Source organism: Archocentrus centrarchus, chromosome 5 (genome assembly GCF_007364275.1).
Source record: "Archocentrus centrarchus isolate MPI-CPG fArcCen1 chromosome 5, fArcCen1, whole genome shotgun sequence".
In the NCBI taxonomy this organism is placed as follows: Eukaryota; Metazoa; Chordata; class Actinopteri; order Cichliformes; family Cichlidae; genus Archocentrus; species Archocentrus centrarchus.
In genome coordinates, this window is record NC_044350.1 from 17,890,119 (window position 1) to 17,910,078 (window position 19,960).

The window sequence follows — 19,960 nt, forward strand, 5'->3', positions numbered from 1 at the left end:
TTGAACCTGTCAGACAGAAGCAGGCTAAAATATCTCAAAAAGCAACACGTCATTCCACAATCTAAAGAAACAGCTGAAAAACAAAGTCAGTCACATTTATCAGTCTGAAAAGGGTTAAAAAGACATTTCTAAGGCTTTGGGACAGTGAGAGCCATGATCCACAAATGGAGAAAACAGTGGTGAACCTTCCCAGGAGTGGCAGGCTTGGTAGTGTGATGGTCTGGGGCTGCTTTGCTGCTTCAGGACGACTTGCTGTAAGTGATGTAACCATGAATTCTGTTCTCTACCAGAAAATCCTGAAGACCCATTGCCACTTATCACAAATGCTGGACTGCAGTTCTTGCTGCCAAGGGTGCCACAACCAGTTATTAGGTTTAGGGGGGCAGTTACTTTTTCATACAGGACCAGGTAAGTTTAAATAGCTTTTAAAAACTGCATTTTGTATTTACTCAGGTTACCTTTGTCTAATAGTAAAATGTGTTTGATGAAATATTTCAGTGTGACAAACATGCAAAAAACAAAAAAACAAATAACTTTTTCAAGGCACTATAGATATTATTACAATCTACCTATTTTATAGATAGCATTTATACTATCTGTCATGGAATAAGAATGCAATTACCTTAACCCTAAACCAAAGAGGAAAAAAGGCTCCTTCAAAAAATGGTTTTCACTCTAGCAGCTTCCATTTGCTTTGGCTCAAGAAACCTGTCCACCAAAAAAATGTAATCAGCACACTGACAGAGTTCATTTCAGATGGCAGATAGTAAGCACAAACAGGAAAAAGCAGTAATGCCAAAGAAACTGTATTTAGTGAAGTGATACTTCAAATATATAGTACAATATATACAATTTACAGAATAACAAAATAATTGTTACACCCTTTTCAACTCAACAAGTTGGATTATTGTGGATAGTTTTTCATCATCAAGGACGAGGCTTAAAGTGAGCTACAGTCAGAAGTGGAGAGGTTTATGCAGAGCACTGAGCCCTGAGGATTAATGTGTCCCTGTGTGCAAGATGCCTTCAGATTCAGACTGAGCTGTAACCATGACAGTATGATTGGTTATCCTTTCTTAGGTCATTTGATGAGATCTGGATAGCTACAAAAGGCACTCAAAGGGTATTTTGAGTGAACATACTATAATATAGACTGGGGCCAGAGAGGGACATCATTTTATTTAAAGTATATATAAGATGCTTTAAATCTTATTCATTTTGTGTTAGATGATAAATCTCCCCTTGCTGCTCAGACACAGACAAGTAAGGTCACTGTCATTCAGGTGTAGTGTCTGGATCTTTTCCAGTGACAATAGGCATATGCGATCGATAAGATCACTGCTAAATTGAGGCAGGGATCAAAAGGCTCTCAGAGCTCTCCCGTTATTTGAAATAGCAGTTACCCTCATGTTAATTAAGCCAATGACAAAACGCATCATTGTAAAAGATTCAGTGAGATAAGACATGTGCGGCTTTGTACGCATTCCCCTCCATTCAGGCCAGAGCCTAATGATATCTGTCTGTGTCTCTGCTTTGTCTGAGGGGCGAGACAGTTGACTCGGAAGAACCATGTGTCTGACTCCGGGCGAGCTCTGTTTTCAATCAAGGTCAACTCCCAAATGTTTTCCTGTTAACTCTCCCATGCATGTGCACATAAACACCACCTTGTCTTCTTAAGTGTTTACACTCGCTCTTGCCGTGACCTCGGGTTTCTGCAAGCACTGAGTTTATTGAGTTACACCGACCCTGGTTACTTTTCCTTCAATGAAAACAATCAATTTAAAAAGCTACACGTGTTGTAAACTTCGCAAATTGTGAACGACAGAGGAATCACACAGGACAGATCCCCTAACAGGATTTGGAAAGTCATGAGGGAAATTCTGAAGATGAAGGCGATAGGCTAGCAAACATGATGGAAATCTATCTATTTGATGGGGGGAAACAAAAGTTTAAACAACTGCTAATTCAATAGTGATACTTCAGCAAATATATATAGTAGTAGTTCTAATTTTTATTTATTTATATATATATATATATATATATATATATATATATATATATATATATATATATATATATATATATATATATATATATATATATATATATATATATATATATATTTTTTTTTTTTTTTTTTTTTTTAAAAAGCATTCCCGTTTCAAAATACTGAATGCTTTTACTGGTTTATTTCACTCAAAATTGTGTATCAAGACATGTTATAATACAAACCATCGATTCAAATCAAGACAGAAACAAAAAGTAGCAATACTAGAAATGGGACATTGACCAGAACACTGTAAAATACAACATTTTGAAAAAGACCAAAGATTTCTATGTAAACACATACATTTAATAGTGCAACTTTATAAGGGTACAAAGAAATGTTTGAGAGGAATATGCATGTAATTCAAAGTCAGCAGGCACAGAAGCTAAGGGATGTTTTGAGATTTTCCTCCCTTCAGTTCTTCTTACGTTTTTCGGCGTCGTTTTCCCAAAACAGGCGATAAAGCGACACCATCTTCTGTGGAGCTGGAGGCTCGCTTTTGGGCTGAGGTCCTCTCTACATCTCTGTGAATAAACATTTAGAGGCTAGTTAATGTTTTAAGATAAGATAAGATAAAACTTTAATGATCCCACGACGGGGAAATTTGTGCATTACAGCAGCCCAATACAGAGAAAAAATGAAAAGGATGAGTAAGGACAAATAACTAAACTAAAAACTAAAATAGAATAAAATAAAATAGCAAAAATCTATACACATATACATAAGCACTATATACATAAATATATATATCAGTGTCAATACCCACATTTACATATACACACACGTCAAAACACTATATACAGATATCAAAATATTATATACATTTGTAGCCGGTAAGAACACGCAGCTTGGAAGGTTGTAGAGTCAGCAGACGTTCTTATCGGTAATGTTTGGACAATGTAAACAAGTGAAGCCAAAATATTAGACTTGGCTATTTAGTAACTGAGGAAATGAATGTCCAAAAGCACTGCGCCTGACCCTCTTGTGCAACTAGCCCATCATGTATAACCATCAGGCCTTGCTCTCGGGCCTACCCCTGGTTAGGGTAACAATGGACTTGATTTTCCACCATTTGTACTCAACTGCCTGACTGATTGGCAGAGCCCAAACTCTTCAGAGATGGTTTTGAAACCTTTCCGAGCATGATGGGTCTGAAGGGCATTAAGTCCTCAGAAATCTCCTTTGTTTTTGCCATAATACAGTCTGACAATCACATCTTATGAAGATCAGACTTCAATGGATCCCTCTTCCTTTAAATAAAAACAAGATGCCCACTCACACCTGACTGCCATCCCACAAAACATCAGATTCTAATTTCACCTAGAAATTAACCTCTACTCCAAGTCGTTCACATACCTTTGCCTCTCACATACACACAATATTGGAGCTATGGGGCTCTTAAATACCTTCATTTAATCACTGTTTGGTAGATATAAGGACATTAAATCTCCTTAAACTACCTTCTGAAAACAGAATACATTTAAAAGGGTTGGAGAAAGTCCTACAATTTAATCACTTATGAGATTAACTTATGTGATATTTGAGTCAGACATCAGCAAACATGATTATTTGAGCCAAACCGAGCCTTCCACGGGAGTTACGACGCATACTGCAAATTAAATATTAAGGATGAATGCCTGCATGAATTTGCAGTTGCATCTAAATAATCAAAAATTCATGCAGTCAATTAACACCAAAAGCCCCTTTAATATGACCAAGTAATCCAGGGAAGACTGTATGAGGACAGAAGTGAGGACACAAAGCTTGGTGCATTCATACATGATTGTCATGCCGTTGAAGAAACATGGAAGGAAAAGGAAAAAAAAAAAAAAAAAAAAAAGACTATCTTTGGCTACAGACAGCCTGACAGCCCTCCAGCAAATTTATTACAGCAGGTTGAAAGGTTGCTCACACACCAGTACAAAATAACTTTGAAAGGAAGAACGTTGAAAGGAAGAATGCCTGCCTCTGCTTGCACAAAGCTCTCACAAACCAGTGCCAGTCAGGCAAAATTAAAGGCAAAATGCTAATTTGAGAACTTGCATGGCAGAAAAGATTACTTTCCAATCAGAACATTTAAATTTAAGTTGTTATGCTTTGCAAAAGCACAAAGTGTACTATACAGAATATTAGGCTGGCTACAAATGAGCAGACACTGCACAGGTGCAATTAAAAACAACTGCACATCATCCAAGTCAACCTTGGCGAAACCGCACTATCATGAACAACATGGGTTTCGCTAATCTCGCTGCTGTACTTTCCCAGCGACATAATGTGTGCTGTGAAAGAGGTCACCTAAATCTGTCAAAGGAGAAGACTGCTTAATTTCCCCCTCTTTATCTAAACAACACTATACAGTGAACACAACTGAACAGAATTTGACAAAATACTGTATTCTTTAAATAAGATGAGTAAATTAAATGCACCTTCTTACTCGTAAAATCTGATCTCTGTGAAGTAAACCTTTGAAGCTTTTCACAGGAAAGATAAAGTGAAAAGAGAATAGAACTGATTCTGTACACTCATTCACAACCCCTATTTTTTATTCTATGGGAAGTGATATTGGCAGAGGAACACATCTAGAGTGTTTACTCAGTAGTTCTAAATAAGCAGTTTCCCTTTATGGATTACCTTTTGCCACGTCAATATTTTTGCTACCATGTGGACCGAGGTGGGTCGACAGCTCAGTACGTAGCTTTAAGTTACATCCCCCCATTAATGAATCATGCTTGACATTAACAGACAAAGCTCTGTCATCTCCTCCACAATAAGAGTTCAGGTAACATGGCTTGGAAACCAAAAGGGAGCTCTCACACCACCAGTGTCCCACATGTGGACACTGGTGGTGTCACCTCTAGCTATATCTAACCATCCATAGACAAGGGTTTTAGCTCTTAATCTCGACTATCTTAAGACGGGAAAAACAAACTTCCTGCATTGGAATTAGGGTCACAAGGCCACGTGCAGATAGTAGAAGAGTAAGGAGGCACTAGATGTGGTGGATTACTGGTAAGCATGCTAGCAAGCTGGCCACTTTTCTCCTGGTCTACACTTTGTACAATACTTTGCCAGAATCTGACAAAAACTGGAGGACTGAGATAAATCCTTGCCTGATGGAAGAACATTTCCTTTCATGCTTGTTTAGAAAACACTTGACTTCATCCCATTGGATTGATGCAGCATCCCAAGGCCCAGCACTACTGGTGCAATATGATTACATTCAGTGAAGTGATTTATGGAGGGATAAGACCAGGAGTGAAAACTGGCAGGTTTGGAACTAACTTCAGGGTCATTCAGAAATACATATAAGAGTAAAGTGTAGGAAAAAAAAAAATTTGACAGCAAATTCAAACGTGTTGTTTGTGCTATCAACTTTGCGACAGTAGCCCCAGGTAATCATAATATATAACTGCCTAATTTCATTTTGATATTTGCACTTATCCATTGTTGTCCATTAAGTTTCAGTTAAGCAGCAAAAACCATGGACCGCCAAAATGGAGAGGGAGGAAAGACACAATACTGTGTGGTAAAAAACCACCACCCTGGTGATATGAGGGTATGATTCAGTGTCCTAGCGCATGCTTTGCAAGTGAATAAGCTCCAAGCCAGGTGTTGTTATTTACGTGAGTCTTAAATGGTGCATGTGGTGCTCTTTTCAGACTGTAAATCTCACTTGACAGAGGTGACAGTAACAACCCTGGAAAAAAAAAGGATGAGGAAAAAATAAGAGAACCCAGAAAGCATACTTACATTCAGCCCACTGGTCACAACTGCAGTATGTTAAAACATGACCACCACTACGCCTTAAAAATTAGATTATTTAAATTAGATGGAAATAATTCAATTTGATAAAATCCTCTTTCTATGGATGTTTTTAAAAAGTCAAAACAATAACCACTATTGTGCACTGGGACACAAACTAAAAAAATTAATTGTCTACCATTTGCCAGGTTTTTTGTATTACTATTTTATTTTTTTGTCAGGAGTGACTCAATAAGAAAAATTATACTGCTATCTTTTGGAAAGTAAATTTTCTAACTTGCTCAAAAACAAAACAAAAACAATAAAATTAAAAATAAACAAATAATAAATTACACCAAAGATGACCTCTCACAACTCTGAGTAGAGGCTTTATTGCATTTCATTTTTGTTTGATAACAAATAGCTAAAAGAAAGAACAAGTGTAAAGAACTTAGCGGTGGTGAAACTGTGAACCCTGTAACACTAATCAACACTAATTGTACATACATTTAATTTGTATGTCACATTTACTGGTCTCTGCTGAAGTAAAACAAAACAAACAAAAACAAAAAAAAACAGCTTAATATCTTTTGTTAATTGTGGAAATGAAATTACTTCCTGTGTGTTGTTTTGTTTGTTTTTCTAAACAAGCATGTTTACCTAATTAAATAGTTACAGCATTTGGAGTGTAATATGGAAACCTGCATAAAAAAAAAATCAAAAAAAAGAAAAGAAAAAAAGGCTTCATTAACTTAATATAAAGGGGTTAGCACAAGAAGCAAACCACAGGTTAACACTCAAAAAAAGAAAATTAGAATTAGCTAGAAAACATCCAAAAAGCCTGGCCAGCTCTGAAATTAGATTCTTTGGACCGATAAGAGATCTGAGATCCAGATCTAGAATGATGGGAGAAGAAGAGTATGAAAGAGGACAGGAAGGGCTCATGGGGAAAGCTTACGATGAAAACATACCACAACATCTGTCAAACATGGTGGCGGCAGTGTTACAGCATGGGAATGCATGGATGCCAGTGGAATCGGGTCACTAATGTTTACTTATTATATGCGTGCTGGTAGATATACCAGGATTGAAAAGCTATTATTTCTGCTAAATACTACTTCACGGTATAGATAATGACCCAAAACAATATACAAAAACTACGCTAGAGATTCTTAAGACATGTGAAGAAATATAATGTTTTTTTATGGCCCAGCTAACCTCCACCCAAGCGAGCATGCTTTCTGCATGATACCTACAAATCAAGCAGCAACTAGTGGCTCATTGTGGGAAAGGTCTGACAAAGCATCTCAAGGAAGGAAACTTAAGGCAGTCATTGACAGCAAAGAATTTATATCCATGTAATAAAATGATTCCTCAATTACTCATGAGCCTGTGAAAGTGGAGTAGCCATGTAAAAATGCCTATAAATCCTTTATGCAATAGTTTGCCAAAACTCTTGGATTAGAGTTAAATCTTCACTTTAGTTGCATCATTTCCAATCCATTGTGGTAAGGCACAGACGCAAAACTGAGTCAGATCAAAAATGCTTATGGACCTGACTCTCTGGTCTTGTGCTTTTAGATTTACTTCAGAAAATATAACAGCTGACAGCCCCATTTTTTAAAACATATATTACAGCAAGTTCTACCTTTCTGTCTCTCCACTATACTAGAACTGTCTTTTAAAAAAAACAAACAAAAAAAAAAAAAAACAGGCCTGTGTGTGTGTGTGTGTGTGTGAGGTGGGGGTGGGGGTGGGGGCTGGCCAAAGAAGGAGATGGAGGCCACTGACATCAAGACAAGAACGCTCCTTACCATGTATGGAGGGTTTCACCCCAAGTCCAGCACCCTGAGACTGTACAGGGTGCCTGAACCACTAACCAGAATGAAACAAAAAAAGAGCCATGAGTATTAGGAAGATGGTCACAACATACTATGGCTTATTGAATACCTCAGGCAGAAGAAACCCGGTTAAAAAAGGGGAGCAAGAACAGAATCCATCAAGGATCACATCATGTATCACTGGCAGATAGAAGAAGTGGCTGATACAGAAAATCCTACGAATAGCTGGACAAAGCTGGGCTGAAATACAGCACAGAGGCACTAATCATGGCAGCACAGGAACAAGCTCTTAGCATAAGATTGATAGAGGCTAGGGTCTACCACACCAGGCAAGACCCCAGGTCCAGGCTGTGCAGAGATGCCATTGCACATAACAGGAGAATGCAAGATGCTAGCATGCAGGGCATACTTGGAATGCCATAACCAAGTGGCTGGCATAGTATACAGGAACATCTGTGCCAAGTATGGCCTGGAAGTCCTAAAGTCAAAATAGGATACGCCCCCAAAGGTGGTTGAGAATGACCAAGCTAAGATCCTGTGGGACTTCCAGAGACAGACGAACAAACTGGTGATGGCTAATCAACTGGATATAGTGGTGGTAGACAAGCAGAGGAAGAAAGCCGTAGTGATAGATGAAACAATACCAAGTGATGGCAACACCAGGAAGAAGCAACAGTATAAGCTCGAGAAATACCAAGGGCTGAGAGAAGAGCTAGAGAGGATGTGGAAGGTCAAGGCAACAGTGGTCCCCGTGGCAATCAGAACACTCGGAGTAGAATGGCTTTAGCAGATTCCAGGAAGGACATCTGAGATCTCTGTAGAGAAGAGCGCAGTCCTAGGAACAACTACGATACTGCACAGAACCCCTCAAGCTCCCGGGCCTCTGGTAGAGGACCCAAGCTTGGAGGACAAAGACCGCCCACGGGGTAAGTGGGGATTTTTTATTTTTTTTTCCCAGGCTAATAGTGCACTGGTAACATTCATCAGGAACTCAGTGGAACTGTGGAAGACAACACTGGAGGCAAATACCAAGGCAATGGCACAAGTTATTATCAAGTGTGGAATGTGCTCTTCTGCCTTGACCCCCTAAGCCAGCTCATCAAGAGCAGATGCGGATATAGATTCAGGAGTGGACTGACTATCAGACACCTCCTGTACATGGATGGCATCAAATTGCATGCCAGGAGTGAGCGAGACATCAACTCACTGATCCACCTCGCCAAGATCTACAGCAAGGATATCAGGATGTTATTTGGACTGGATAAGTGTGGCTGAATGGTTGAAAAGAAAGGGAAGGTGATTCAGACTGAAGCAATGGAGCTACCAGAATGGAGAATAGCAGATGTACAGAACAGCTACAAGTACCTGGGTATCCTGCACGCCAACAGGAACCATGATAAAGATACACAAAAGTCAGCCACAGTCAAATACCTTCAGAAGGTAAGACAGGTGTTGAGAAGCCAGCTGAACAGTAGAAATAAGATCCAAGTTATCAATTCATCATATACCATTAGGAGCTGTAACCACAAAACTGGAAGAGTGGTTACAGCAGATAACATCAGAGGACTCTGTCTAGAAGAGCACAGTCCTAGGAACAGATAAAATACTGTGCAGAACCCTCAAACTCCCAGGCCTCTGGTAGAGGACCCAAGCCTGAGGATCACACACTCCACCCCCCCACCCCCACCCCCACCCAGGGGGTGAGAGGGAGATTTTTTTTGCTTCTGCATACTGTCCAATATAAACAGTATTGGAAAGAGAATCAATAGTATGTTAACATACAATCTATATATCAAAACAAATTTGCAATTACTAGTAATGTAAAAAACATCCTGACACTAAGCATGCATGGATAGCAGTAAAACAATATCACATCTAGACAATAGCAATAACAATGTAATCACTTACTTTCTGGCAGGTTCTGGACCAAAGATGTCTGAAATAGAACTATAAATGAAAGAAGGAAACAAAGAAAGGGAAAAGATAATAAATTAAAGAGTTTTACTGAGGGTGCATGCAACACATTTTCATACTGACGTGGTGTAACTTGTACAAATAACACACAATGAATGCATTTGTCATGACAATACAAAACAGACCGGATGTCCTCACATTATCACACACTGCAGAGAAGAAGAAACCATAGCAATGGGAAGAACTTTAAAATCAATCACAAAAGGTAATGTGAGTCAAGCTATAAAGTTTTGGCTTACTTTTCATGTGTGATAAGATTCAATCTGGATGTGATTGGGTGTCTGTGTCACTGTTTCTCAAAGTATCTGTTTCTGCTGTCCCAACTAACACAAAAATCCTTCAGCTTTTAAACCACAACTAAATGAGGGACATTTCTTGGTTTTGGGGGTCCTATAACAGAATAGTGTAAAAGCTAGACATAAATGTAGTAAAATGTATTAGTGTGACATACCCTGACACAGGATTCTTGGTGTTTAAATGAACTATTTAGTGATTTGACTTGTATCCAAGTTAAATGCGAAATTCAAGAAATGTGAAATTATAATACCTGATCTTTTAGATTCATATTACCCAACTGCAGTGTTAATTTCGTTGACGAACTATTTTTCCTCATAGTTTTCATCAAGGACCCATTTTTTCATGACGAAAACGAGATAACTACAGGGTTATTATAGTTAACGAAAACGAACGAAATAACGAAAACTGAAATTGAAAAAACATTGTTGTTAACTGAAATAAATAAAAACTAAAATTAAAAGGAAGAAACGACAACTAACTAAAACTGAATTGTGAGTTTACAAAACTAACTAAAACTAACTGAAATTATAGATATTGTTATTTTTTCAAAAGTCTTGTGGATTGATATGAAATCATTTTTTTCCTCTCTCCGAGTTTAAGCTCGGAACGCCGTCGGGCAAATGGGTGCGCATGTGCGTGCGTGCGCACACCGCGCTGCTCCTCAGAGAGTCCCATGTGGTGTTTTTTTTTTTTTTTTTTTTTACTATGATAGCACAGATAGCAGCGAGTGTCTTGTTGTGGATGATGTTGTGGATGATGTACGGAACACTTCTTAGTCAGGAAAAAAAACACCAACATCAAAGTAGACCTGAGAAGCGCACACAAGGCAGCTACGGAAACCGCTCTCATCCTACAAGGCAACCCGGCCTGCACCTCCAGAGAAACGTGACTACTCGTCGGGTCAACGCAGCCCACAACGTTGTGTTTAGTCCTTGTGCGTTTCCGGCTACTTTATCAGTCAGATAATAACAATCAGGACTAATAATCAAAGCATCAATATAAGGACTCACAAATGTCAGCAAATTCCTGGAGGGAGCTGCTGAAACTATGGGAATGGACGTGAAGGAATGAAGAAAGTGAAAAAACAGGGACAAATATGTTTGCACCCTAAAAACTGAGCACAAAGAGCGAGGACCAAAAAACCCCCAGCACACAACCACAAGGTAATTAACACACGCAATCCAGCTATACATGCATAAATGCGGACATGAGGTCGGACACTTCCGTAGGCTACATAGGCCGCAAAGACCCTGCAAGTCTAATCAGCGAGCATCTAACCAAGCTAGCTCCAAAACAGAAGCAGCATCAGGTGGTGAGAACATCAGGATGCAGCTGGATTTGAGCTCTGACTCCTTCAAGGAGTTTGTTTTTGTCAAACACCACATGTAGCTGTTGTTAATCTGCTGCACTGAGGCTGAACTTTATTGGGAGTTTATTGTAGAATTTATCGAGTTTTGGAGTTCATATTGTTAGCAGTTTCTCCCTGTTGATGTTCATGTGTGTCCTTAATATTACACACATTTAGCATGTAGTTCTGCTGTCTGTGAACAGTTGGTTGCTGAATTTATTTCTTTAAAGGGTATCTTTAAAGCGTACCTGATTAAGTATGAAAATACTAAAACTAATACTGAAACTAACTAAAACTAAGCATAAAACCAAAAATAAAAACTAATAAAAACGAGCAAAACCACTCTGAAAACTAATTAAAACTAACTGAATTAGAGAAAAAAAAGTAAAAACTAACTAAAACTAAACTATAATGTAAAATCCAAAACTATTATAACCCTGGATAACTAGATAAAAACTACCTAAAAGGATGAAAACTATGACGAAATTAATTGACACTTTTGTCAATGAATGAAAACGAGATGAAAATGCTTGGCGGGGACGACATCCAATCAGAACTTATTTAATTTTGTGAAAGACAGGGACAAGTTAGGAAAACATCCAATCAGAACTGAGTTAATATTGTGACAGGGCAGGAGGACATCCAATCAAATGCACAGTTGCAGAAATTTGATCTAAACCTGGGAAGGCCACATTAGCCTGTGAATTTTTCAGGCAGAGCAGGCCTACTCATCAATATTTTATTGTTATGCTCAATAAACAAGGTCAGGTAAATAAAGATGTTTGTTCAATATGTTTGTGTGTGTATTAGTCTTTCAAGTGTTAATAATATTCCATAAATTTTAATAAATGTTTAATTTCGTGTAAGTGTGTATAATGACTAATTTAAGGGAACTGAAGAAACAGCATTTACATTTTACACCCTTTATATCTTAGTCAACTGAACTGACTGTAGATTTAGTCGACTACATTCTTAGGCTAAAACTAGACTAAAACTAAAACTATTCAGATGACTAAATTATAACTAAAACTAAATTACATTTTCGTCAAAAGACTATGACTAAAACTAAATCAAAATTTGCTGTCAAAATTACCACTGCCCAACTGAAGGAACGGTCATTGGCAAAGCCAGTTCATTGGCAAAATCAACAAAATGTGGAAAAGGCCCAGGACGTTACTTCATAGCTAAATTGATCCTCCGTGTTCAGCTTGATTTGAAGGCTGAAGCAAACACTGTTTGAGTCAGAATATGGATGCAAAATTTTTTGTTTTTGTTTTAACCTCTCATGCTGTCAGTACGTGAAACCTGAAAGTTTGCAATTATAATGTGCTTCTGTGCCTGTGGCTCTAAAATACACTCAAACACAACAGGCTGCTACACTGAAGTGGTGTGATGCATGTACTGTAAAGCTGATTTAATTTCTTGTGCATTGATGGTCTGTGGAAAATAAAAAAAAATTTCCATACCACTGATAAGAATATCACTATTATATTGTTAATTGAATGCAACGCAGATGTGCTGCTGCTTTTTTCCCCCTGTCACATTAACTGATTTGGCATGTTAAACACCTTTGGTTCAAAAAGATTTTTGTTTACGCTGTGATTTATTCTTCTACTGTTCTCTCTGTAAAATAACATTAAGCACCAATGTGCATCAGACTTAACCACGTATTTTAGTCTGCATATGAGATTTTGAGTTTTCTGGCCCACTGGACTTTGATTTAGTTTTCATTTGCAAGTCACATCCTGCTGTGATTTTAAGAAGTAGAAACAGAGAGAAATATCTGTGAAAAACATTATTCCGCTCATGTGTTTGATGGCTTAAAAAAGAAAATTGTCCAAAGTGATTAGTTGCACCTATTCAGTCTAGTAAGCCAAGTGTGAATATTAAGAACAGAATGTGACTAGTAGAGCTCAGGAAAAAACATTATCATCCCCCCCTTTAAAAAAAAAAAAAAAAAGACAGTCTAAAAACAAAATACATCAGTTCATGTTAGTTCAGCAGTCACCGACAGTGACAAGATTGATTACCCTTAAGAAAATGATAAATTACTTGGGAAGCGGACTGAAATACACAAATTTCAATGGATTTAAAAAAAATTTTTACAATTTACTGCAACAAATAAACATAAAATGTGAAAAAGTCACAAGTCAAGAAGGAAATTAAAGTCTTATCTAAAGAAAATGGGAAAATCTGTGGTGAAAAGTACAATCTAACCAAGTTTTGTGCAATTGACTCACCTCAGGGCGATTGGACAATCCAATCGTTTCTGAGGGTGAACAGTTGGTATAGCAACTTTCTCTCTCTTCACTTATTTTAAATATTCTCAGAGAGCTTTGTTGTCCACAAACTGTTGATCCTTAAAGGCATGGATCATTTCTAACACCATTAAACACCTTACTTTCAACTTTTTTGGAAAGTTATTGCTACTGTTTAAATCTTCTGTAAGCGAGGGGCAGCCAATTAAAGGCAGAAAGGCCTTAAAATGAGAGGAGCTAAAACTGTTTGTTTCAGACAGTGGATGAATGGATGCATCAAGCTCCAGGATAAGATCAAAATAAAAAAAAAAGTATTGTTTTGAACTTTGAACCATGCAAAGCCACTCTGAGAAACCAAAGATACAAATATTGAGCTGAAAAAATGCGTAAAGCCACAAAAAAAGAAAAAAAGTTGCATAAACTTTAAGTGTTTCTCAAGATGTACGAGTGGCAGACACTGCCATTTACCAGCGGGTCCCAATTGGCAAGTTAGTGCATGAAAAGCATCAAACATATCTCAACATGAAAACAACTGAACAACTTCCAGATGAGGTTTGGAGCTCGAAACAGTGGGGGGGCTAAAAAAATACCATGAAGTGGAAATTGGTCCAGAGCTGGTCCTATACTATCATTTAGTGGGTGCTTGGCCTGTGTTTACTGCATGCAATGTGTCATGGCTGTGCACAGAGATTAAAGACAGACTTCAGTATAAGCCACCTTCACAAACGCAGCCTTAAAGGTAAATCATCTACATATAAAAATACAATGGTAACTATTAAAACAGACAAGCGTTTCGTCTTTAACTAACAGCATCAGTGTTGTTGACACAGCTGTCAGCAATGCGCTGAGAATAGCCATTTTCCTGATTAGTATGTGATGTCTGAGGAAAGGGATGCGAGTGCTGCATTGACTTATTTCTCTTTACCAACTTAAACTTAATTGAAGCGCAATGATTAAAGAACCGCAACAGTGTTAGAGACCTTTATTACACATATTTAACCACAGACTACATATTTATGTCCAACTATGTTATTTTAGAGCAGTTGCACTTTATTTTTGAGAATATCTTGTTTAGGAATTTTAAGTAATGGCCTCAGTTGTGACCAAGTTTGAAAAGGCACTGTAATAGCTAACTTCCTAGGGGACACCATAGGTGTTGTATCTTTGGCTGTATATTTCCAAGAAATTACATTATGCACTTTCAGTAACACTTCTCTTGGAAATGAGGTGTCATTACCACAATACAGCTGATTATTTTATATAATATAATATAATATATATATATATATATATATATATATATATAGTTATCAGTTCTATTTTTAGGTACAATTCTTTACTGATTCATTTATGTATTCCTGGAGCCGGTCTGATGCCCATCAGTGCTTCCTCTGTGTGTGTGTACTGAAATCCAAGCTTCTCCTGCCTATGGTCTCATAGCAGGTCCACAGACATGTAAGCAGATATGAGTCCCTGACTTCAAAACCGGTGAACATCCCTGCATTGTTAGAAGTACTAAAAGAGTGAATATGATAGTAAAGTGAGATGACAGGATGCAGTCTGGAGCATTGAGCCAGTGCTTATTTATCCTATTTATTTGCACTTGTTTCATTATGGCTCAGCCCTCGCTGCTCTCCGTTTCATCTTAATTGTGTCTCCTCTGCTCAACGGAGCAAACACAACAGCAGAGGAGACACTGATACAGAAAGCAGAGAGGCAAAACAGCAACACAAAGTCTCCTGACAACAGCAGGCTCAACATTAACTGCCATACTGTAACACAGCCATTCAGTGTAGTTCATGACTGCAGCGTGGGCTTATTGATGCGTCTGGCTTATTTGCTGGCTCTCGTGTGCTCAACCTGTCTGGTTGTAAATGAAACCCAAAGGGAGTGGGGAGGTGTTTCTGATGCACCTGTCTGTTTTGGCTTGAGATGCCGGTGTCCAGTACAACACTGAGCAGTTTTAAATATTGTATATACCACCTCTAATGAGTAGGTATATGTATCTTGTGTGTGTTTGTATTTTTTACCTGCTGACGGACACGTCACTATATGTGGGGCTGGATGGCAACTCGATTACTCCAGCTGATTCCTCCTCCTCAACGTTTACCACTAAGCAGCTCTTTGATTGTGCACCTTGATCTGGAGGAGGCAAACATAATAAATGTCATGCTAGACATCCAATAGGAAATCACTTTTTAATGATGAAAGCTTTATATTGCCCTAAACGGTTTCACAGCAATAACTCAGTCTTAAATTTTTTTTTTTTTTTTTTTACAATAAAATAGAAAAAAGCAGAGCGACATGACAAATGTTCTTGTTCTTACAAATGCTAGTTGTGAAAGTACAAATATATATTTCTCAGTTAGGAATTTGTTTTTCAAATACAACACTATTTTTTAGAGCGCATCTGAATAAATAGCAATAGTGGTGGCAAATTGCTTATGCATTTCTATTCATTCCCAGTAGAACAGTAGGAAAACAGACTAAAATTAATACAAATCATACTTAAGGTATTAAAATATCTGTAGTTCCCCATCCTCCACTTCAAAAAGTTCATAGTCTTGTTCTGAATTATAACAATAAAGTGAAAACTGTTTATTCACAAAACTTTCCCACACACAATCTACCTGCAGGGCATTGCAATAATTGTCAAGTTGTATTATGTGTGCATTTTGTAAAACAAATTTTAGCTGGCAATAACTTGAAGTAATTGTTTTTTGCATCAGACTCTAAATTCATTGTGGTTTGTGGCACTAAAGAACTTTAACATGCTAACTGAGGCCAGGGTTCTAGCCAGCGGTTGATCACCCGGCGCTACGCCATGCTGAGGTTGTTTTGTGCCTGGCTGAGAATTTCACAGGTTCACTATCGGAACTCTTCTATCACTGAAATTAGCAAGTGGCCCTCCGCCCTGTTGCCAGTACCGGATTCTGATTTGTTGCCTCTCGGTAGATCGCTGCACTATAGTATTATTTCACTGCAATTTGCACTTGTCCAATGTGGTGTGTGTGCGTGTGTATGTGTATTACCTCTGTCCATTTGGAAAAAAAAAAAATATTCAGGCCTAATATTAAAAATTATGTAATTTAACTGCACAGAAACCGGGCATGGCCAGTTTTGTTCATAATGCGCATGCACAATCTCGCCACGGTCTTGTTCACACTTGATTTTGCGAGGCAAAATAGCAACAATCATGAAACTGAGGGGGAAGTAGAGGGAAAAGGGAGCTTAAAGGACAATTTTGGGCTTCCAATTAAACATAAAATCCCAGGAACTTGTCTTGTTTCTTGTCTTCGTAGACTCACAAGGATACCACACTGCAGTGTTGCTTAAGGAATGTTTATTAACAATAGCTGCAGATAAAAGTGCATCTTATTTTCAGAGCATCTTAAACACAGACTAGAGGGAGCCACACTCCCTAGCGTCATCAAGTCACACGGCCCAATCAGATTCAGGTGCCTTCAATGACCCGTAGGACCAACCATTATCACAAAACATTACATACATAATATTATCCAACTGTTCATCGTCACTGAATTAGCAAGCTGGTACCTATTTATTATTAGCAAGGTAATGCTAATTAGCCACCCACGCTGTGGGCTGAATGTTTTTTGCTGGCTAGAACTCTAATAGCGTTTGGATTTTATTCATTTTTTTTTGAGTTTCTCTGACCATTGCACAGTCTGACCTTGGGGTGAATTTTCTGGGATGTCCATTCCTGGACAGATTGTGGCATTACTTTAGCACACATTGGGAATGCTCCAGACCAGCAAACTAACAAAACATCTGCTTTTATACAAATGCTCACACTCTCCGTAAAGGTGTACTTAACTTTTTCACAGGGCTGCTCAGAGTCCTGTGAAAACTTTGTTTTTTACACAACTGTACAAGATGAACTTTCTATAGTTGGTTACCACTGACACCAGGTGACATTTTTCTAAAAGGGCACCAAAGAGGTTTACAGAAGTGTCCTTTGGCTAGAAAATATTATGTCTGAGTGCTGCAGTACCTGCAGAGTGCATTTTTTGCTCGTCCTTGTTCTCCTCTCTGACTTCCTGTTTAGCACGAGTTTGTCTGGTGGTCTCCAGGCGGCCGCGGACCTGAGCTATAAGGCGGGAAAAGTCACCGCTGTGCTGCTTCCCTGTGGGCAAAATAGCATATCACTATATAGTAAAACATAAAGAGTACAGAATGCTTATAACATTATGTGAGAGCAGCTGATCTCCAATAGCTGTTAAAGCCTTTGACACTGAATACAATGCTTAGAGAAAATGCCATTATAAATTAAAGTTCTGCTAATTAAATGACTGATAATTAAATTACTGTATGCACTGTCAGCCACTCAAATTGCAGTTTAAATCCATGTCTCAAAGTGTTATTGCAGAACATTTTTTTACATACAGTTGTTTTACCTTATGGGAATGTTTTCTGAATGACCAGCTACTGACTGTATTAACACTAAAGGAAATTGGTGTCGCAGAAAGAAAAGGCTGCAAGCTCCCGATGGATAGAGTGTGTGCATGTGTATATGCCGCTTTCACCTTCCTGTCTGCTCAGACACCATTGCCCATGCTGGCAGAGTGAGTCATCCACATCCTCCTCTGATAAATCAAGAGGTTATCACAGCAGCGCAGCTATTTATAGAACCCGCCTCCTGTGAGTCACATCTATTTTTCAAATAGTTTTAAAGTTAGCTCTTAAGAGTTATTTCCAACAAGCTTTTCATCTAGTTCAACTATGTCAACATGACTTCGAACAGTGCTCTGTAATTCTGCTGATCTTCCTTAACCTCTGCCCTGAGGAGAAAAAACATAGACCTGGTCCAGATCTCTTTGCTTCTGTACGTCTGAGTGATTACCTGTGAGGTCATATGGAAAAAGGTCTCAGACATACACTTAAACAGCCAAGTAACCCTACAAATTATAACAAAAATACTGGAGATTATTTAGACAGACAAAAACCTAGGTCACCTCATTAGTTAGACTTTTTCTTTCCAGCCCGTGCTGCTAAATTACTCACTGCAGACAAAGCTATTCTGCATGTCTCTGCTCCTTTTTAACTTGATGATGAAGGTATGTGAGGCTGGCTTCTGGACTAAATATAGTAACACTGAGGTGTGGTTGGGTGACACATTTGTTATGCAAAATTACAATTATCTTTTCTGAAAAACAAAAAAGCATGTTATATTACAACATTAATAACCTACGCAGGTTTTCACAGGGACAGTCGGCTTCTCCACTGCATTACTAAGCAACAATTACTCAACCTGACAAAAATGTCATGGAGTCTCTGTGATAGATTACCTCTCAGTAAGATTTCTTACAGTGGATTTTCCAAATAAACTAGCGACCTACAAGACTTGATCAGTTAAGACGCCTGAAATATACTTTGAAAGCTGTCATCGCAGGCTGTCAATAACATCTGTGTAGCTCATTTTAAACATCTATGTCTTTTGTAGCCCAGGCTAAATAATATGTCATTTTGAATACACTGTTATTATTATTTTTTTTTTTTTGTCTCTGTATGGAGGACTTGCTAGCCCTCCTAAATTCTGCTCTGGTGCATTAGTAAAATAGCAGAATGGAGAGAATGTTTTTCAATTTTGCTTTTAAAAAGGCTGTGAAATATATGCTGACAGTAAAAAGGAGAAAGCCACATTACAAGCAATTTCAGTGACCACAAAACTGTTCCAACAGACTCAGATTTTGGAGAAGGTTATCCTCTCTCCCATTTAACATTCTGAGTTATAGTACTGTACAAAAGTCTTGAGCGACTCTTCATTTCTTTATATTTTGCTTCCAAGGAGACAGACTTTCTTGTAAATTTTTAAAGTGGCCTTGAGCAATAGTTGGAGCTGCATTTCAGCCAGTGGTGTTGGGGATCTTGTCAAAATTGATAAAATAATGAATGCAGAAAGTTCATAATTCTGCCATACAATTCTAACTGGAAAGTGTCTGATTGGCAGTGGCTTTATTTTTCCACCATGACAATGATCCCAAACACACTGCCAATGCATTCGAATCGTACCTGGATAGAAAAACACAGAATGGAACACTATCAGTTATGGATCGGCCTCCCCAGAGCCCGGACCTCAACATTACTACAGCAGTGTGGGATCATCTTGACAGCAGGGTTCGTACACTTTTTCCAGGTTCCAATTCAAGCACTTTTCAAGCACATTCAAGGCCCATTTTCAAGTTTTTCCAGCACATTACCATTGTGATATATATTTATAAAAATATAACATACTCAAAATTATTTCGCGTTTTTCTTCATCACATTAAATACATGGTATTACACCATAAGTCACTTGACAAACAACTTCACTTTAAATAAATATGTGAAATATAAGAGTCTGAGTCATTTGACTCTCCACTGTCATGCTGCTGTAAAAAATCTGGGTGTTATTTTTGATAGCTGTTTTAAAGCAAATAAGTGCTGTTACTAAAAT

General features: G+C 38.1%; 1 protein-coding gene across 1 annotated transcript in view; it reads right to left on the reverse strand.

Annotated features, from left to right (window-relative positions):
- Positions 1–2,199: 2,199 nt before the first annotated feature.
- Positions 2,200–19,960, reverse strand: part of rad18 (RAD18 E3 ubiquitin protein ligase) — a 40,205-nt gene continuing 22,444 nt past the window's right edge. Inside the window, exons 10-13 of the mRNA XM_030729986.1 lie at positions 17,519–17,650; positions 15,537–15,648; positions 9,538–9,576; positions 2,200–2,571 (exon numbers count right to left, since the gene is read on the reverse strand). Of these exons, the coding sequence (XP_030585846.1) occupies positions 2,472–2,571; positions 9,538–9,576; positions 15,537–15,648; positions 17,519–17,650 (383 nt within the window). The 3' untranslated portion in view covers positions 2,200–2,471. The remainder of the gene's footprint in view (positions 2,572–9,537; positions 9,577–15,536; positions 15,649–17,518; positions 17,651–19,960) is intronic.